The sequence below is a fragment of the Melopsittacus undulatus genome, chromosome 26 (assembly GCF_012275295.1).
Source record: "Melopsittacus undulatus isolate bMelUnd1 chromosome 26, bMelUnd1.mat.Z, whole genome shotgun sequence".
Taxonomy (NCBI): Eukaryota; Metazoa; Chordata; class Aves; order Psittaciformes; family Psittaculidae; genus Melopsittacus; species Melopsittacus undulatus.
In genome coordinates this window covers 798,379-811,394 of record NC_047552.1, presented here as the reverse complement: position 1 = coordinate 811,394, position 13,016 = coordinate 798,379, and the positions used below count along the sequence as shown (strand labels likewise).

At 56.0% G+C, this 13,016-nt stretch overlaps 1 protein-coding gene across 1 annotated transcript; it reads right to left on the bottom strand.

The window, feature by feature from the left end:
* Window positions 1-774: 774 nt before the first annotated feature.
* On the bottom strand, window positions 775-12,746 carry SMG9 (SMG9 nonsense mediated mRNA decay factor). The gene is made up of 13 exons (XM_034072317.1): window positions 12,619-12,746; window positions 12,091-12,162; window positions 11,023-11,266; window positions 9,274-9,371; window positions 8,206-8,318; window positions 7,490-7,601; window positions 6,716-6,811; window positions 5,703-5,788; window positions 4,722-4,822; window positions 4,172-4,279; window positions 2,949-3,065; window positions 1,778-1,916; window positions 775-879 (listed from the first exon to the last, which is right to left on the bottom strand). Exons 1-13 carry the CDS (start codon window positions 12,703-12,705, stop codon window positions 801-803), a joined length of 1,452 nt encoding a protein of 483 aa, XP_033928208.1. The 5' UTR covers window positions 12,706-12,746; the 3' UTR covers window positions 775-800.
* Window positions 12,747-13,016: the final 270 nt, after the last annotated feature.

The window sequence follows — 13,016 nt, the reverse complement described above, 5'->3', positions numbered from 1 at the left end:
AGGTTTCTATGGGGCTCTATGGGTTCCTACAGGTCCCTATGGGTCTCTATTTGTCTATAGGATTCTATGGGGCTGTATGGGTCTCTATGCTGTCTATAGGTCTCTATAGGCTCTCTATAGGTCTCTATAGGGTCTCTATGGGTCTTTATAGGGTCTCTATGGGTCTTTATAGGGTCTCTATGGGTCTCTATGGGGTCTCTATGGGACCTTATGGGTCTCTATAGGCTCTCTATGGGTCTTTATAGGGTCTCTATGGGTCTTTATAGGGTCTCTATGGGTCTCTATGGGGTCTCTATGGGACCTTATGGGTCTCTATAGGCTCTCTATAGGTCTCTATAGGGTCTCTATGGGTCTCTATGGGGTCTCTATGGGACCTTATGGGTCTCTATAGGCTCTCTATGGGTCTTTATAGGGTCTCTATGGGATGTCTATAGGGTCTCCATGGGGTCCTATAGGTCTCTGTGGGTCTCTATAGGCTCTCTATGGGTCCCTATGGATCTCTATAGGCTCTCTATGGGTCTCTATGGGTCTCACCCCTATAACCCCCCATTACCCCCTATAGGCCCCTAATTACACCCAAACCCCTCCAATTAGTGCCCATTGAGACGCATTGGGGGGGGCTCAAAGCGCCTTTATTGCCCAAGGGGGCGGAGCCAACGGAGGGGGCGTGGCCAATGCCAGGGGGCGTGGCCTCAACCCATTGGCGTCAATGGGAGAGGGGGCGTGGCCTCAGTTCAACGGCATCAATGGGGAAGGGGGCGTGGCCTCAGGGGGCGTGGTCACGTGGAGGGGGCGTGGCCTCAGCCCAGCAGCCGCCCATACTCAGCCAGGGCCGAGGACTTCTTGACCCCATCCCAGATGCGGGCGGCATAATGGAACCTGTGGGACCAGTAGGGACCAGTATAGACCAGTACACACCAGTATGGACCAGTATGGACTGGCATAGACCAGTATGGACCAGTATGGTCTGGTATGGAGCAGTATAGGACATCCCAGTGCTCCTAAATCCCCTCCCATTGTAACCCATCCCCCACCAGTTCCATGCCAGTGCCCTCCCAGTATAGACCAGTCCATCCCCATCCCCATCCCATCCCATCCCCATCCCATCCCCATCCCATCCCATCCCATCCCCATCCCATCCCATCCCCATCCCCATCCCATCCCATCCCATCCCATCCCATCCCCATCCCATCCCCATCCCATCCCCATCCCATCCCCATCCCATCCCATCCCATCCCCATCCCATCCCATCCCCATCCCATCCCATCCCCATCCCATCCCATCCCATCCCCATCCCATCCCATCCCATCCCCATCCCATCCCCATCCCCATCCCATCCCCATCCCATCCCATCCCATCCCATCCCCATCCCATCCCATCCCCATCCCATCCCATCCCATCCCCATCCCATCCCATCCCATCCCATCCCATCCCCATCCCATCCCCATCCCATCCCCATCCCATCCCCATCCCATCCCATCCCATCCCCATCCCATCCCATCCCCATCCCATCCCATCCCCATCCCATCCCATCCCATCCCCATCCCATCCCATCCCATCCCCATCCCATCCCCATCCCATCCCATCCCATCCCCATCCCATCCCCATCCCATCCCATCCCCATCCCATCCCCATCCCATCCCCATCCCCATCCCATCCCATCCCATTCCCATCCCATCCCCATCCCATCCCCATCCCATCCCCATCCCATCCCCATCCCATTCCCATCCCCATCCCATCCCATCCCATTCCCATCCCATTCCCATCCCATCCTTCCCAGTTCCTCTCCGTCAATAGGCTATGGGATATCTGTGCTCTCGCTGCCGCCAGGATCCGACCCCGCAGCCGGGATAGGAGGGTCCCAAAGGATCCATGGCCCCGGAATGGGGGCAGGAGTGGGAATAGGGGCGAGGAGCCTGGAATGGGAGAGACTGGGATGGGACTGGGATGGACTGGGATGGACTGGGATACAATAGGATGTAATGGGATGGACTGGGATGGACTGGGATACACTGGGATGCAATAGGATGCAATGGGATACACTGGGATGCAATAGGATGCAATGGGATACAATGGGATACACTGGGATGCAATAGGATGCAATGGGATACAATGGGATGCAATAGGATGCAATAGGATGCAATGGGATACACTGGGATGCAATAGGATGCAATGGGATACAATGGGATGCAATAGGATGCAATAGGATGCAATGGGATACAATGGGATGCAATGGGAATGGGCTATAGGGGAGCTGGGTGGGAGGAGCTGCTGGGCTGAGGCCACGCCCCCTGTGTTCTGGCCACGCCCCCACCCGTGGCCACGCCCCCTGCGTTCTGGCCACGCCCCCACCCGTGGCCACGCCCCCTGCCCATTGGGATGGGAGGTGGGAAGGAGTCAGGGCAGTCTATAGGGGTGTATAGAGGTCTATAGGGGCTTATAGGAGACCATTGGGGTCTATAGGGATCTATAGAGGTCTAGAGGAGTCTATAAGGGTCTATAGGGGTCCACCGGGTGTATAGGGATCTACAGGGGTCTATAGGGATCCATAGGAATCTGTAGGGGTCTATAGTTGTCTATAGGGGTCCATAGGGGTCTATAGGGGTCCATAGGGGTCTATAGGGATCCATATGGATCTATAGGGGTCAATAGGGGTCCATAGGGGTCTACAGGAATATATATGGATCCATAGAGGTCTATAGCAATCTATATGGATCTATAGGGGTCCAAAGAGGTCTATAGGGATCCATATGGATCTATAGGTGTCCATAGGGGTCCATAGGGTTCTATAGGGGTCCATAGGGTTCTATATGGATATATAGGGGTCTATAGGGGTCTATAGATCCATAGGGATCCATAGGGTTCTATAGGGGTCTATAGGGGTCCATAGGGTTCTATAGGGGTCTATAGGGATCCATAGGGGTCTATAAGTGTCCATAGGGTCTCACCAGGTCGGGGGGGGGGCTCCTCATCCACCTCCATAGGCGGCAGCAGGAACAGGTTAACGTCAGACTCGGGGGGACCCTCAGGGAGCCCTGGGATGACCTCCCGGGGGCACAGGGACCCTATGGGGGCAATGGGGCCTATAGGGACCTATAGAGACCCCATTGATCCCCATTGCCCCCATTGATCACCATTGATCCCCATTGATCCCCATTGCCCCCCATTGATCCCATTGATCCCATTGACACCCATTGATCCCCATTGACCCCCATGGACCCACCGTGGTACTTGAGGTGGGAATGAGCCATCATCCCATTGATCCCCATTGACACCCATTGATCCCATTGACACCCATTGATACCCATTGATACCCATTGATCCCCATTGATCCCATTGATCCCCATTGACACCCATTGATCCCCATTGATCCCCATTGACACCCATTGATCCCCATTGATCCCCATTGATCCCCACTGACTCCCATTGATCCCCATTGATCCCCATTGACTCTCATTGATCCCATTGACTCACATTGCCCCCCATTGACACCCATTGATCCCCATTGACACCCATTGACACCCATTGATCCCCATTGACACCCATTGATCCCCATTGACCCCCATTGACCCCCATTGACTCCCATTGATCCCCATTGATCCCCATTGACCCCCATGGACCCACCGCGGTACTTGAGGTGGGAATGAGCCATCATCCCATTGACCCCCATTGATGCCATTGACCCCCATTGACCCCCATTGATCCCCATTGATCCCCATTGACCCCCATTGATCCCCATTGATCCCCATTGACCCCCATTGACACCCATTGATCCCCATTGACACCCATTGATCCCCATTGATCCCCATTGACCCCCATTGACACCCATTGATCCCCATTGATCCCCATTGATCCCCATTGACCCCCATTGACACCCATTGATCCCCATTGACACCCATTGATCCCCATTGATCCCCATTGATCCCCATTGATCCCCATTGACCCCCATTGATCCCCATTGACCCCCATTGATCCCCATTGATCCCCATTGACCCCCATTGATCCCCATTGCCCCCCATGGACCCACTGCGGTACTTGAGGTGGGAATGAGCCATCATCCCATTGACCCCCATTGACTCCCATTGACCCCCATTGACCCCCATTGACTCCCATTGATCCCCATTGATCCCCATTGATCCCCATTGATCCCCATTGACCCCCATTGACCCACCTCGGTACTTGAGGTGGGAATGAGCCATCAGTCGCTGCAGGAGCTGCTGCATCTGCCGGAGCCGACGGGGCCGGAAGGAGCCGGGACCAGCTCTGGTCTGTACGAACACTGTGGGGGGGGACTTATGGGTCTCTATGGGTCTCTATGGGTCTCTATGGGTCTCTATGGGTCTCTATGGGGCACTATGGGGTCTCTATGGGGGCTCTATCGGGTGTCTATGGGTCTCTATGGGGTCTCTATGGGGGCTCTATGGGGTGTCTATGGGTCTCTATGGGGTCGCTATGGGGCTCTATGGGGTCTCTATGGGGTCTCTATGGGGCTCTATGGGGTCTCTATGGGGTCTCTATGGGGCTCTATGGGTCTCTATGGAGCTCTATGGGTCTCTATGGGTCTCTATGGAGCTCTATGGGGCTCAGTGGGTCTCTATGGTGTCTGTATGGGACTCTATGGGTCTCTATGGGGTCTCTATGGGTCTCTATGGATCTCTATGGGGTCTCTATGGGGTCCCTATGTGTCCCTATGTGTCTCTATGTGTCTCTATGGGGCTCACCCAGGTGTGGGTAGTACTCAGAGGGCTCCTCGGTGCCAGCACTGGGCTCGTGCCCAGGGGAGGGGGTCGAAGGTTTCACCATCTCAGCTGTCTGCAGGAACCTGTGGGGCAGAGACCCTATAGGGGCTATAGGATCAATGGGGTAATGGGGTAATGGGGGTAATGGGGGCAATGGGGGTAATGGGGGTAATGGGGGTAATGGGGTAATGGGGGTAATGGGGGCAATGGGGGTAATGGGGGTAATGGGGTAATGGGAGTAATGGGGGCTATAGGAGTCTATGGGGACTATAGAGGATATGAAGGGTATAAGGGTCTATAGGGGTCTACAGGGTGTCTATACAGATTTATGTGTCTCTATGGGGTCTCTATGGGGTCTCTATGTGTCTCTCTCTATGGGTCTCTATGTGTCTCTATGTGTCTCTATGGGTCTCTATAGGTCTCTATGTGTCTCTGTGTCTCTATGGTCTCTATCTGTCTCTATGTGTCTCTATAGGTCTCTATGTGTCTCTATGTGTCTCTATGTGTCTCTATGGGTCTCTATGTGTCTCTATGGGTCTCTATGGGTCTCTATGGGTCTCTATAGGGTCTCTATGTGTCTCTGTGTCTCTATGTGTCTCTATGGGTCTCTATGGGTCTCTATGGGGTCTCTATGTGTCTCTATGTGTCTCTATGTGTCTCTATGGTCTCTATGTGTCTCTATGGGTCTCTATGTGTCTCTATGAGTCTCTATGGTCTCTATGTGTCTCTATGGGTCTCTATGGGTCTCTATGTGTCTCTATGGGTCTCTATGGGTCTCTATAGGGTCTCTATGTGTCTCTGTGTCTCTATGTGTCTCTATGGGTCTCTATGGGTCTCTATGGGGTCTCTATGGGTCTCTATGTGTCTCTATGGTCTCTATGTGTCTCTATGGGTCTCTATGGGTCTCTATGTGTCTCTATGGGTCTCTATAGGTCTCTATAGGTCTCTATGGGGCGCGGGCACCGGTAGAGGCCGAGGTCTGTGAACCAATCCTGCACCAGCAGCACCACATGGCACACGGTGAACAGGAACGCTGCGATCTGCAGAGACTGCCCCACACGTGTGGGGCGGGAGGGAGGTCAGCACCCACCCTAATGCCCATTGATACCCATTGATACCCATTGACTCCCATTGATAACCATTGATACCCATTGACGCCCATTGATACCCACTGACACCCATTGATGCCCATTGACACCCATTGACACCCATTGACCCCATTGATACCCATTGACACCCATTGACACCCATTGATGCCCATTGACACCCATTGATACCCATTGATACCCATTGACGCCCATTGATACCCACTGACACCCATTGATGCCCATTGACACCCATTGACACCCATTGACCCCATTGATACCCATTGACACCCATTGATACCCATTGACACCCATTGATACCCATTGATACCCATTGACGCCCATTGATACCCATTGACACCCATTGATCCTCAGACGCCCATTGACACCCATTGATGCCCATTGATACCCATTGATGCCTATTGATACCCATTGATACCCATTGACGCCCATTGATACCCATTGATGCCCATTGATACCCACTGACGCCCATTGATACCCATTGACACCCTTTGATACCCATTGATACCCATTGATACCCATTGATGCCCATTGATACCCATTGATGCCCATTGATACCCATTGAAACCCATTGATACCCATTGACGCCCATTGACGCCCACTGACACCCATTGATACCCATTGACGCCCATTGATACACATTGATACCCATTGACGCCCATTGACACCCATTGATACCCATTGACGCCCATTGACGCCCATTGATACCCATTGATACCCATTGATACCCATTGACACCCATTGATGCCCATTGACACCCATTGATACCCATTGACACCCATTGCTCCCATTGATCCCCATTGACACCCATTCCCCCATTAACCCTAATGAGCACTAATTAATGGCTAATGAAGCTCGTTAATGGCTGACCTGCATCTCAATGTATGTGTGGGGCAGCCCATACTCGGGGGGCAGCTTCCGGTCGTTATTGATGAGGTGATCGAGCAGTGCTGGGCTCAGGAGAGGCTGTAATTAATGAGGTCATTAGGGCTAATGAGGGGTTATTAGGGCTATTAATGAGCTCATTAGAGGATAATGAAAGGTTATTAGGGCTATTAATGAGCTCATTAGCGCAAATGAGGGATTATTAGGAATATTAATGAGCTCATTAGAGGTTAATGAAGGGTTATTAGGGCTATTAACGAACTTATTAGTGCTAATTAAGAACTATTAAAGCTATTAATGAGATCATTAGTGCTAACAAGGGGTTATTAGGGCTATTAATGACATCATTAGCGCTAATTGCCGTTATTAATGACCTCATTAGGGGTAATTAACGCTATTAACAGACCTCATTAGCGCTATTAATGACTGCATTATCACTAATTAACGCTATTAATGACCTCATAAACGCTATCAATGACCTCATTAGGAGTAACTAAGGTTATTAATGATCCATTAGCGCTATTAATGACCACATTAGCCCTAATTCACGCTATTAATGACCTCATTAACACTATTAATGACCTCATTACTGCTAATTAACGTTATTAATGACCCCATTAGTGCTATTAGTGACCACATTAGCATTAATTAACGCTATTAATAACCTCATTAACACTATCAATGACCTCGTTAGCACTAATTAGCATTATTAATGACCTCATTAGGGGTAATTAACACTATCAATGATCCCATTGGTACCTGTGTGTCGAGGAAGACGACACGTTCCTGGGTGATGAAGAAGTCAATGCCTCCAGTCTGACTCCCCCCTCGTTCCCGGAGCTCCGGGCCCTGGGGCCGGAACACGAAGGACCTAGGGGACCCATAGAGACCCCATTGAGACCCATAGGGACCCACAGAGACCCCATTGAGACCCATAGGGACCCATAGAGACCCACAGGGACCCATTGAGACCCATAGACACAACCCAGCCCCATAGCACCCCATAGATCCTCATAGACACATCCCAGCCCCATAGATCCCCATAGACGCAACCCAGACCCATAGACCCCATAGCACCCCTTAGATCCCCATAGAGACAACCAAGCCCCATAGCACCCCATAGACACAACCCAGCCCCATAGCACCCCATAGTCCCATCCCAGCCCCATAGCTGCCCCATAGCACCCCATAGATCCCCATAGACCCATCCCAGCCCCATAGCACCCCACAGACCCATCCCAGCCCCATACATCCCCATAGACCCATCCCAGTCCCATAGCACCCCATAGACCCATCCCAGCCCCATACATCCCCATAGACCCATCCCAGTCCCATAGCACCCCACAGACCCATCCCAGCCCCACAGCTGCCCCACAGCTGCCCCATAGATCCCCATAGACCCCATAGCCCCATCCCAGCCCCACAGCTGCCCCACAGCTGCCCCATAGCCCCATAGCTGCCCCATAGCCCCATACCTTGGGTCCTCATCAGGTTGATTGGCTGCCAGCAGCGAGAGCAGAGTTGACTTCCCTGTTCCCTGCAGCCCCATGGCCCCAACCACCAACACATCCGTCTGCTCCAGCAGGAACTGACCAATCACAGCCTCAGACACGGCCCTGGCCCCGCCCCTTTGGGTCCTAGACCCCGCCCCTTTAATGTCCAAACCACGCCCCCTTTGATGCATAAGCTCCGCCCCCTTTGGTGACTTAAACTCAGCCTCTATAGAGCCTAAATAGAGTCCCCTATGTACATAAGCCACGCCCCCTTTAACGCATAAGCCCCGCCCCCTTTAATGCCAAAACCACGCCCCCTTTAGTGCCTAAACCCCAGCCCCTATGGAGCCTAAACCACGACCCCTAGGAGTCAAAGCCACGCCCCCTTTAGCTACCAAGCCCCGCCCCCTTTAAAGCCAAACCCCAGCCCCTATGGAGCATCAATAGTGCCCATTAGGTACCTAAGCCCCGCCCCCTTTAACGCCTAAGCCACGCCCCCTTTAGTGTCCAAACCACGCCCCCTTTGGTGCCTAAACCCACCACCTATGGAGCCTAAATAGGACCCCATAGGGGCCTAAGCCACGCCCCCTATGAGTCTAAACCACGCCCCCCTAGCCTAAACCCCCTCCCACTTTACTGCCTAAGCCCCGCCCCCTTGAGGCCTTAACCCCACCCCCTTGCACCACCCCCACACTCCAAGCCACGCCCCCTACACCATAAGCCCCTCCCATTCACTTCAAACCCCTCCCCCTTTAAGCCCCGCCCCTTTCCACCACCCACCCCTTCACTTCAAGCCCCCACCTTCGTTCAAGCCCCTCCCATTGGCTCCAAGCCCCGCCCCCTTCACCTCAACCCCGCCCCCTTCCACATCTCATTACCATAAACCCCGCCCCTTTGCCCCAAGCCCCTCCCCCTTTCCAACCCCCTCCTCTCTATCCAATGACCCCCTTTGCCCCTAAACTCCGCCCCTTTACCCCAAGCCCCGCCCCATTGTTATAGCCCCGCCCCCTTGCTCTGGCCCCGCCCCCTGCCTCAAGCCCCGCCCCTCACCTCCAGGGCACTGTCGCACCAGTTCATCTGCTCATCCACCAGTTTGATACTGGTTTTCATCTTCTCCGGCGCCGCCAGCCGTGATTGGCCAGCGACGGCTGAGGGGGCGGGGCCAGGGTTGGACACGCCCCCTCCGTCCATACCCATATATGGAGCCCTGCCTCAGCCCAGCCTCCTCTGTGCCCTGCTCTGTGCTAAGCCCCTCCCACAGCCCCTTAGTCCCACCCCCTTCTTTACCCCTACCCCATATATGGACACATTTAACACCCCCCCATATAGACACCATTAGCTCCTCCCACTTCCATATATGGACACCATTAGCCCCAACCCTTCTACCCCATATATGGACACCCCCTTAGCCCCTCCCACCCTCCATAGCCCCTCCCATTCTCCCTTAGCTCCTCCCACCCCCATTGGCCCCTCCCACTCACATTGGCCCCTCCCACCCCATAGCCCCTCCCACCCCCATAGCCCCTCCCACCCCCTTAGACCTTCCCACCCCATAGCCCCTCCCACCCCTATAGCCCCTCCCACCCCCATAGCCCCTCCCACCCCCATAGCCCCTCCCACCCCCATAGCCCCTCCCACCCCATTGGCCCCTCCCACCCCCTTAGCCCCTCCCACCCCATAGCCCCTCCCCTCTCACCCTCCATGTTTCCGGGGGGTCCCAGCCCCCTCCCACCCCATTGGCCCCTCCCACCCCCATAGCCCCTCCCACCCCATTGGCCCCTCCCACCCCCATAGCCCCTCCCACCCCAAGCCCCTCCCACCCCCTTAGCCCCTCCCACCCCATAGCCCCTCCCCATCTCACCCTCCATGTTTCCAGGGGGTCCCAGCCCCCTCCCACCCCATAGCCCCTCCCCCCCATAACCCCACCCCATCAGCCCCTCCCACCCCCTTAGCCCCTCCCACCCCCTTAGCCCCTCCCACCCCTTAGCCCCTCCCACCCCAAGCCCCTCCCACCCCCTTGGCCCCTCCCATGCCCATTGACTCCTCCCACCTCCTTAGCCCCCCCCATTCTCCCTTGGCCCCTCCCTCCCCCTTAGCCCCTCCCACCCCAAGCCCCTCCCACCCCCTTAGCCCCTCCCACCCCCTTAGCCCCTCCCACCCCCTTAGCCCCTCCCACCAATTAGCCCCTCCCACCCCATAGCCCCTCCCACCCCATTGGCCCCTCCCACCCCCTTAGCCCCTCCCACCCCGTAGCCCCTCCCACCCCTTAGCCCCTCCCACCCCATAGCCCCTCCCACCCCATAGCCCCTCCCACACACATAGCCCCTCCCATCCCATTGGCCCCTCCCACCCCATAGCCCCTCCCACTCCCCTTGGCCCCTCCCACCCCATTGGCCCCTCCCACCCCATAGCCCCTCCCCCTCTCACCCTCCATGTTTCCGGGGGGTCCCAGCCCCTCCCACCCCCATAGCCCCTCCCACCCCATTGGCCCCTCCCACCCCCATAGCCCCTCCCACCCCCATAGCCCCTCCCACCCCATTAGCCCCTCCCACCCCCTTAGCCCCTCCCATCCCCCATAGCCCCCCCACCCCCATAGCCCCTCCCACCCCCATAACCCCTCCCACCCCATTGGCCCCTCCCACCCCTATAGCCCCTCCCCCTGGCCCCTCCCACCCCCTTAGCCCCTCCCACCCCATAGCCCCTCCCACCCCATAGCCCCTCCCACCCCAAGCCCCTCCCACCCCCATAGCCCCCCCACCCCATTAGCCCCTCCCACCCCTTAGCCCCTCCCCCTCTCACCCTCCATGTTTCCGGGGGGTCCCAGCCCCCTCCCATGCAGTTGATACACAGGTTGGGTGGGTCGTGGCCCCCCCTCCCTCTCGCGGGGCGGGGCCTGCGCTGGCCCCTCCCCCCCGGCGCCTCCGGCCACGCCCCCTCCGCGCGCGGACTCCTCCCCCGGCCCCGCCCCCCCCCGCGCCTTCATCAGCAGGATGGGCGGGGCCGGAGGGGGCGGGGCCGGACCTGGCCCCGCCTTCGGTTGTGCCTGGGGGGGGGGAGGGGGTTAGTGGGGGGGGTATGGGGGGGCTATAGGGGGGCTATGGGGTCTATAGGGGGATATGTAGGTCTATAGGGTTGCTATGGGGGTCTATGGGGTTTCTATGGGGGTCTATAGGTTATGGGGTCTATGGGGCCTATAGTGGTCTATGAGGTTTCTATGGGTGTCTATAGGGGTCTATCAGGGGCTATGGGGGTCTATAGGGGGGCTATGGGGGTCTATAGCAGTCAATGGGCGGTCTTTAGGGTTCTATAGGGCATCTATAGTGATCTATAGGGCTCTATAGGGGATCTATAGTGATCTATAGGGCTCTATAGGGGATCTACAGGGCTGTATTGGGCATCTATAGGGTATTTATGGGGTATGCATGGGTATCTATGGCGTATCTGTAGGCTGCCTGTTGGTGGCTATGGGGTATCTATGGGGTACCTATGGGGAATATATATAGGGTATGTATCTATAGAGTAGCTATAGAATGCCTATTGGGTATCTATAGGTGTCTATAGGGTATGTATGGTTATCTATGGGTGTCTATAGGGTATCTATAGGTATTTATAGGTGTCTATAGATTATAGGGTATCTATAGGTGTCTGTAGGGTATGTATGGGTATCTATGGGTGTCTATAGGATATCTACGGGTATCTATAGGGTGTCTATAGAGTATCTATGGGTATCTATAAGTGTCTATAGGGTATATATGGGTATCTACAGGTGTCTATAGGTTATCTATAGGGTCTCTATAGGTGTCTTTGGGTAGCTATAGGTGTCTATAGGTTCTCTATAGGCTCCCATAGGTCTCTATGGGCTCTCACCCGCTCCCCAGGGGGCTTGGCCAGGATGATCGGGGTCTTCTGCATCAGCCCCGCAGGCTCCTCCCCCGCCTCCTGCCACGTGACAAGGGGGCGGGGTCAGCGAGGCCACGCCCCTTCCCTCCTTAGCCCCTCCCCTTGTCAATCACCCTCCCAAAGCCCCGCCCCCTGTTGTCCCCAAAGCCAATCAGAGCCCACTCCTTTAGCCCCTCCCTCTCCTGGCTCCACCAGCCAATCACAGCGCCCCCCCGTAGCCACGCCCCCGTTGCCTCCCAGCCAATCACAGCCCCCTCCTTAAGCCCCTCCCCCTCCACCTACCCCCAGCCAATCACAGCCCCCTCCTTTAGCCCCTCCCCCTCTTGCCCCCAGCCAATCACAGCCCCCTCCTTAAGCCCCTCCCCCTGTTGCCCCCAGCCAGTCACAGCGCCCACCCGTAGCCCCGCCCCCTCCTCCTGCCCCCAGCCAATCAGAGCCCCCTCCTTTAGCCCCGCCCCTCCCCTAAGCCACGCCCCTCCCCTAGGCCCCGCCTACCCGTCGCTCTCCGCCCCCCTCCGGTTCCTTGTCCCGGGTCCAGCGGCGCCGCCCGCCGGGGGCAGGGCTCTGACCGGAGTCCGACATCGGTATGGGGGATATAGGGTGGCTATAGGGGTAATGGGGATATAGGGGGTAATGGGGCTATAGGGGACAATGGGGATATAGGGGGTATAGGGGTAATGGGGCTATAGGGGGTAATGGGGCTATAAGGGGGGAATGGGTTCTATAGGGTGCAAATGGGTTCTACAGGGGGGTAATTGGGTTCTACAGTGGCTAATTCGGTTCTATGGGGGGGTAATGGGTTCTATAAGGGGTAAGTGGATTCTATAGGGGGGTAAATGGGTTCTATAAGGGGTAAATGGGTTCTATAGGGGGATAAATGGGTTCTATAAGGG

Bases quoted from the DNA above. Each gene is read 5' to 3' on its own strand.
- SMG9 (XM_034072317.1), bottom strand. From the start codon at position 12,705: ATGTCGGACTCCGGTCAGAGCCCTGCCCCCGGCGGGCGGCGCCGCTGG. The intron at 11,267-12,090 runs GTGAGAGCCCAT...CCCCCCCCCCAG, and splicing joins CCAAGCCCCCTGGGGAGCGG to GCACAACCGAAGGCGGGGCC. The intron at 7,602-8,205 runs GTATGGGGCTAT...TGGGTCCCCTAG, and splicing joins CAACCTGATGAGGACCCAAG to GTCCTTCGTGTTCCGGCCCC.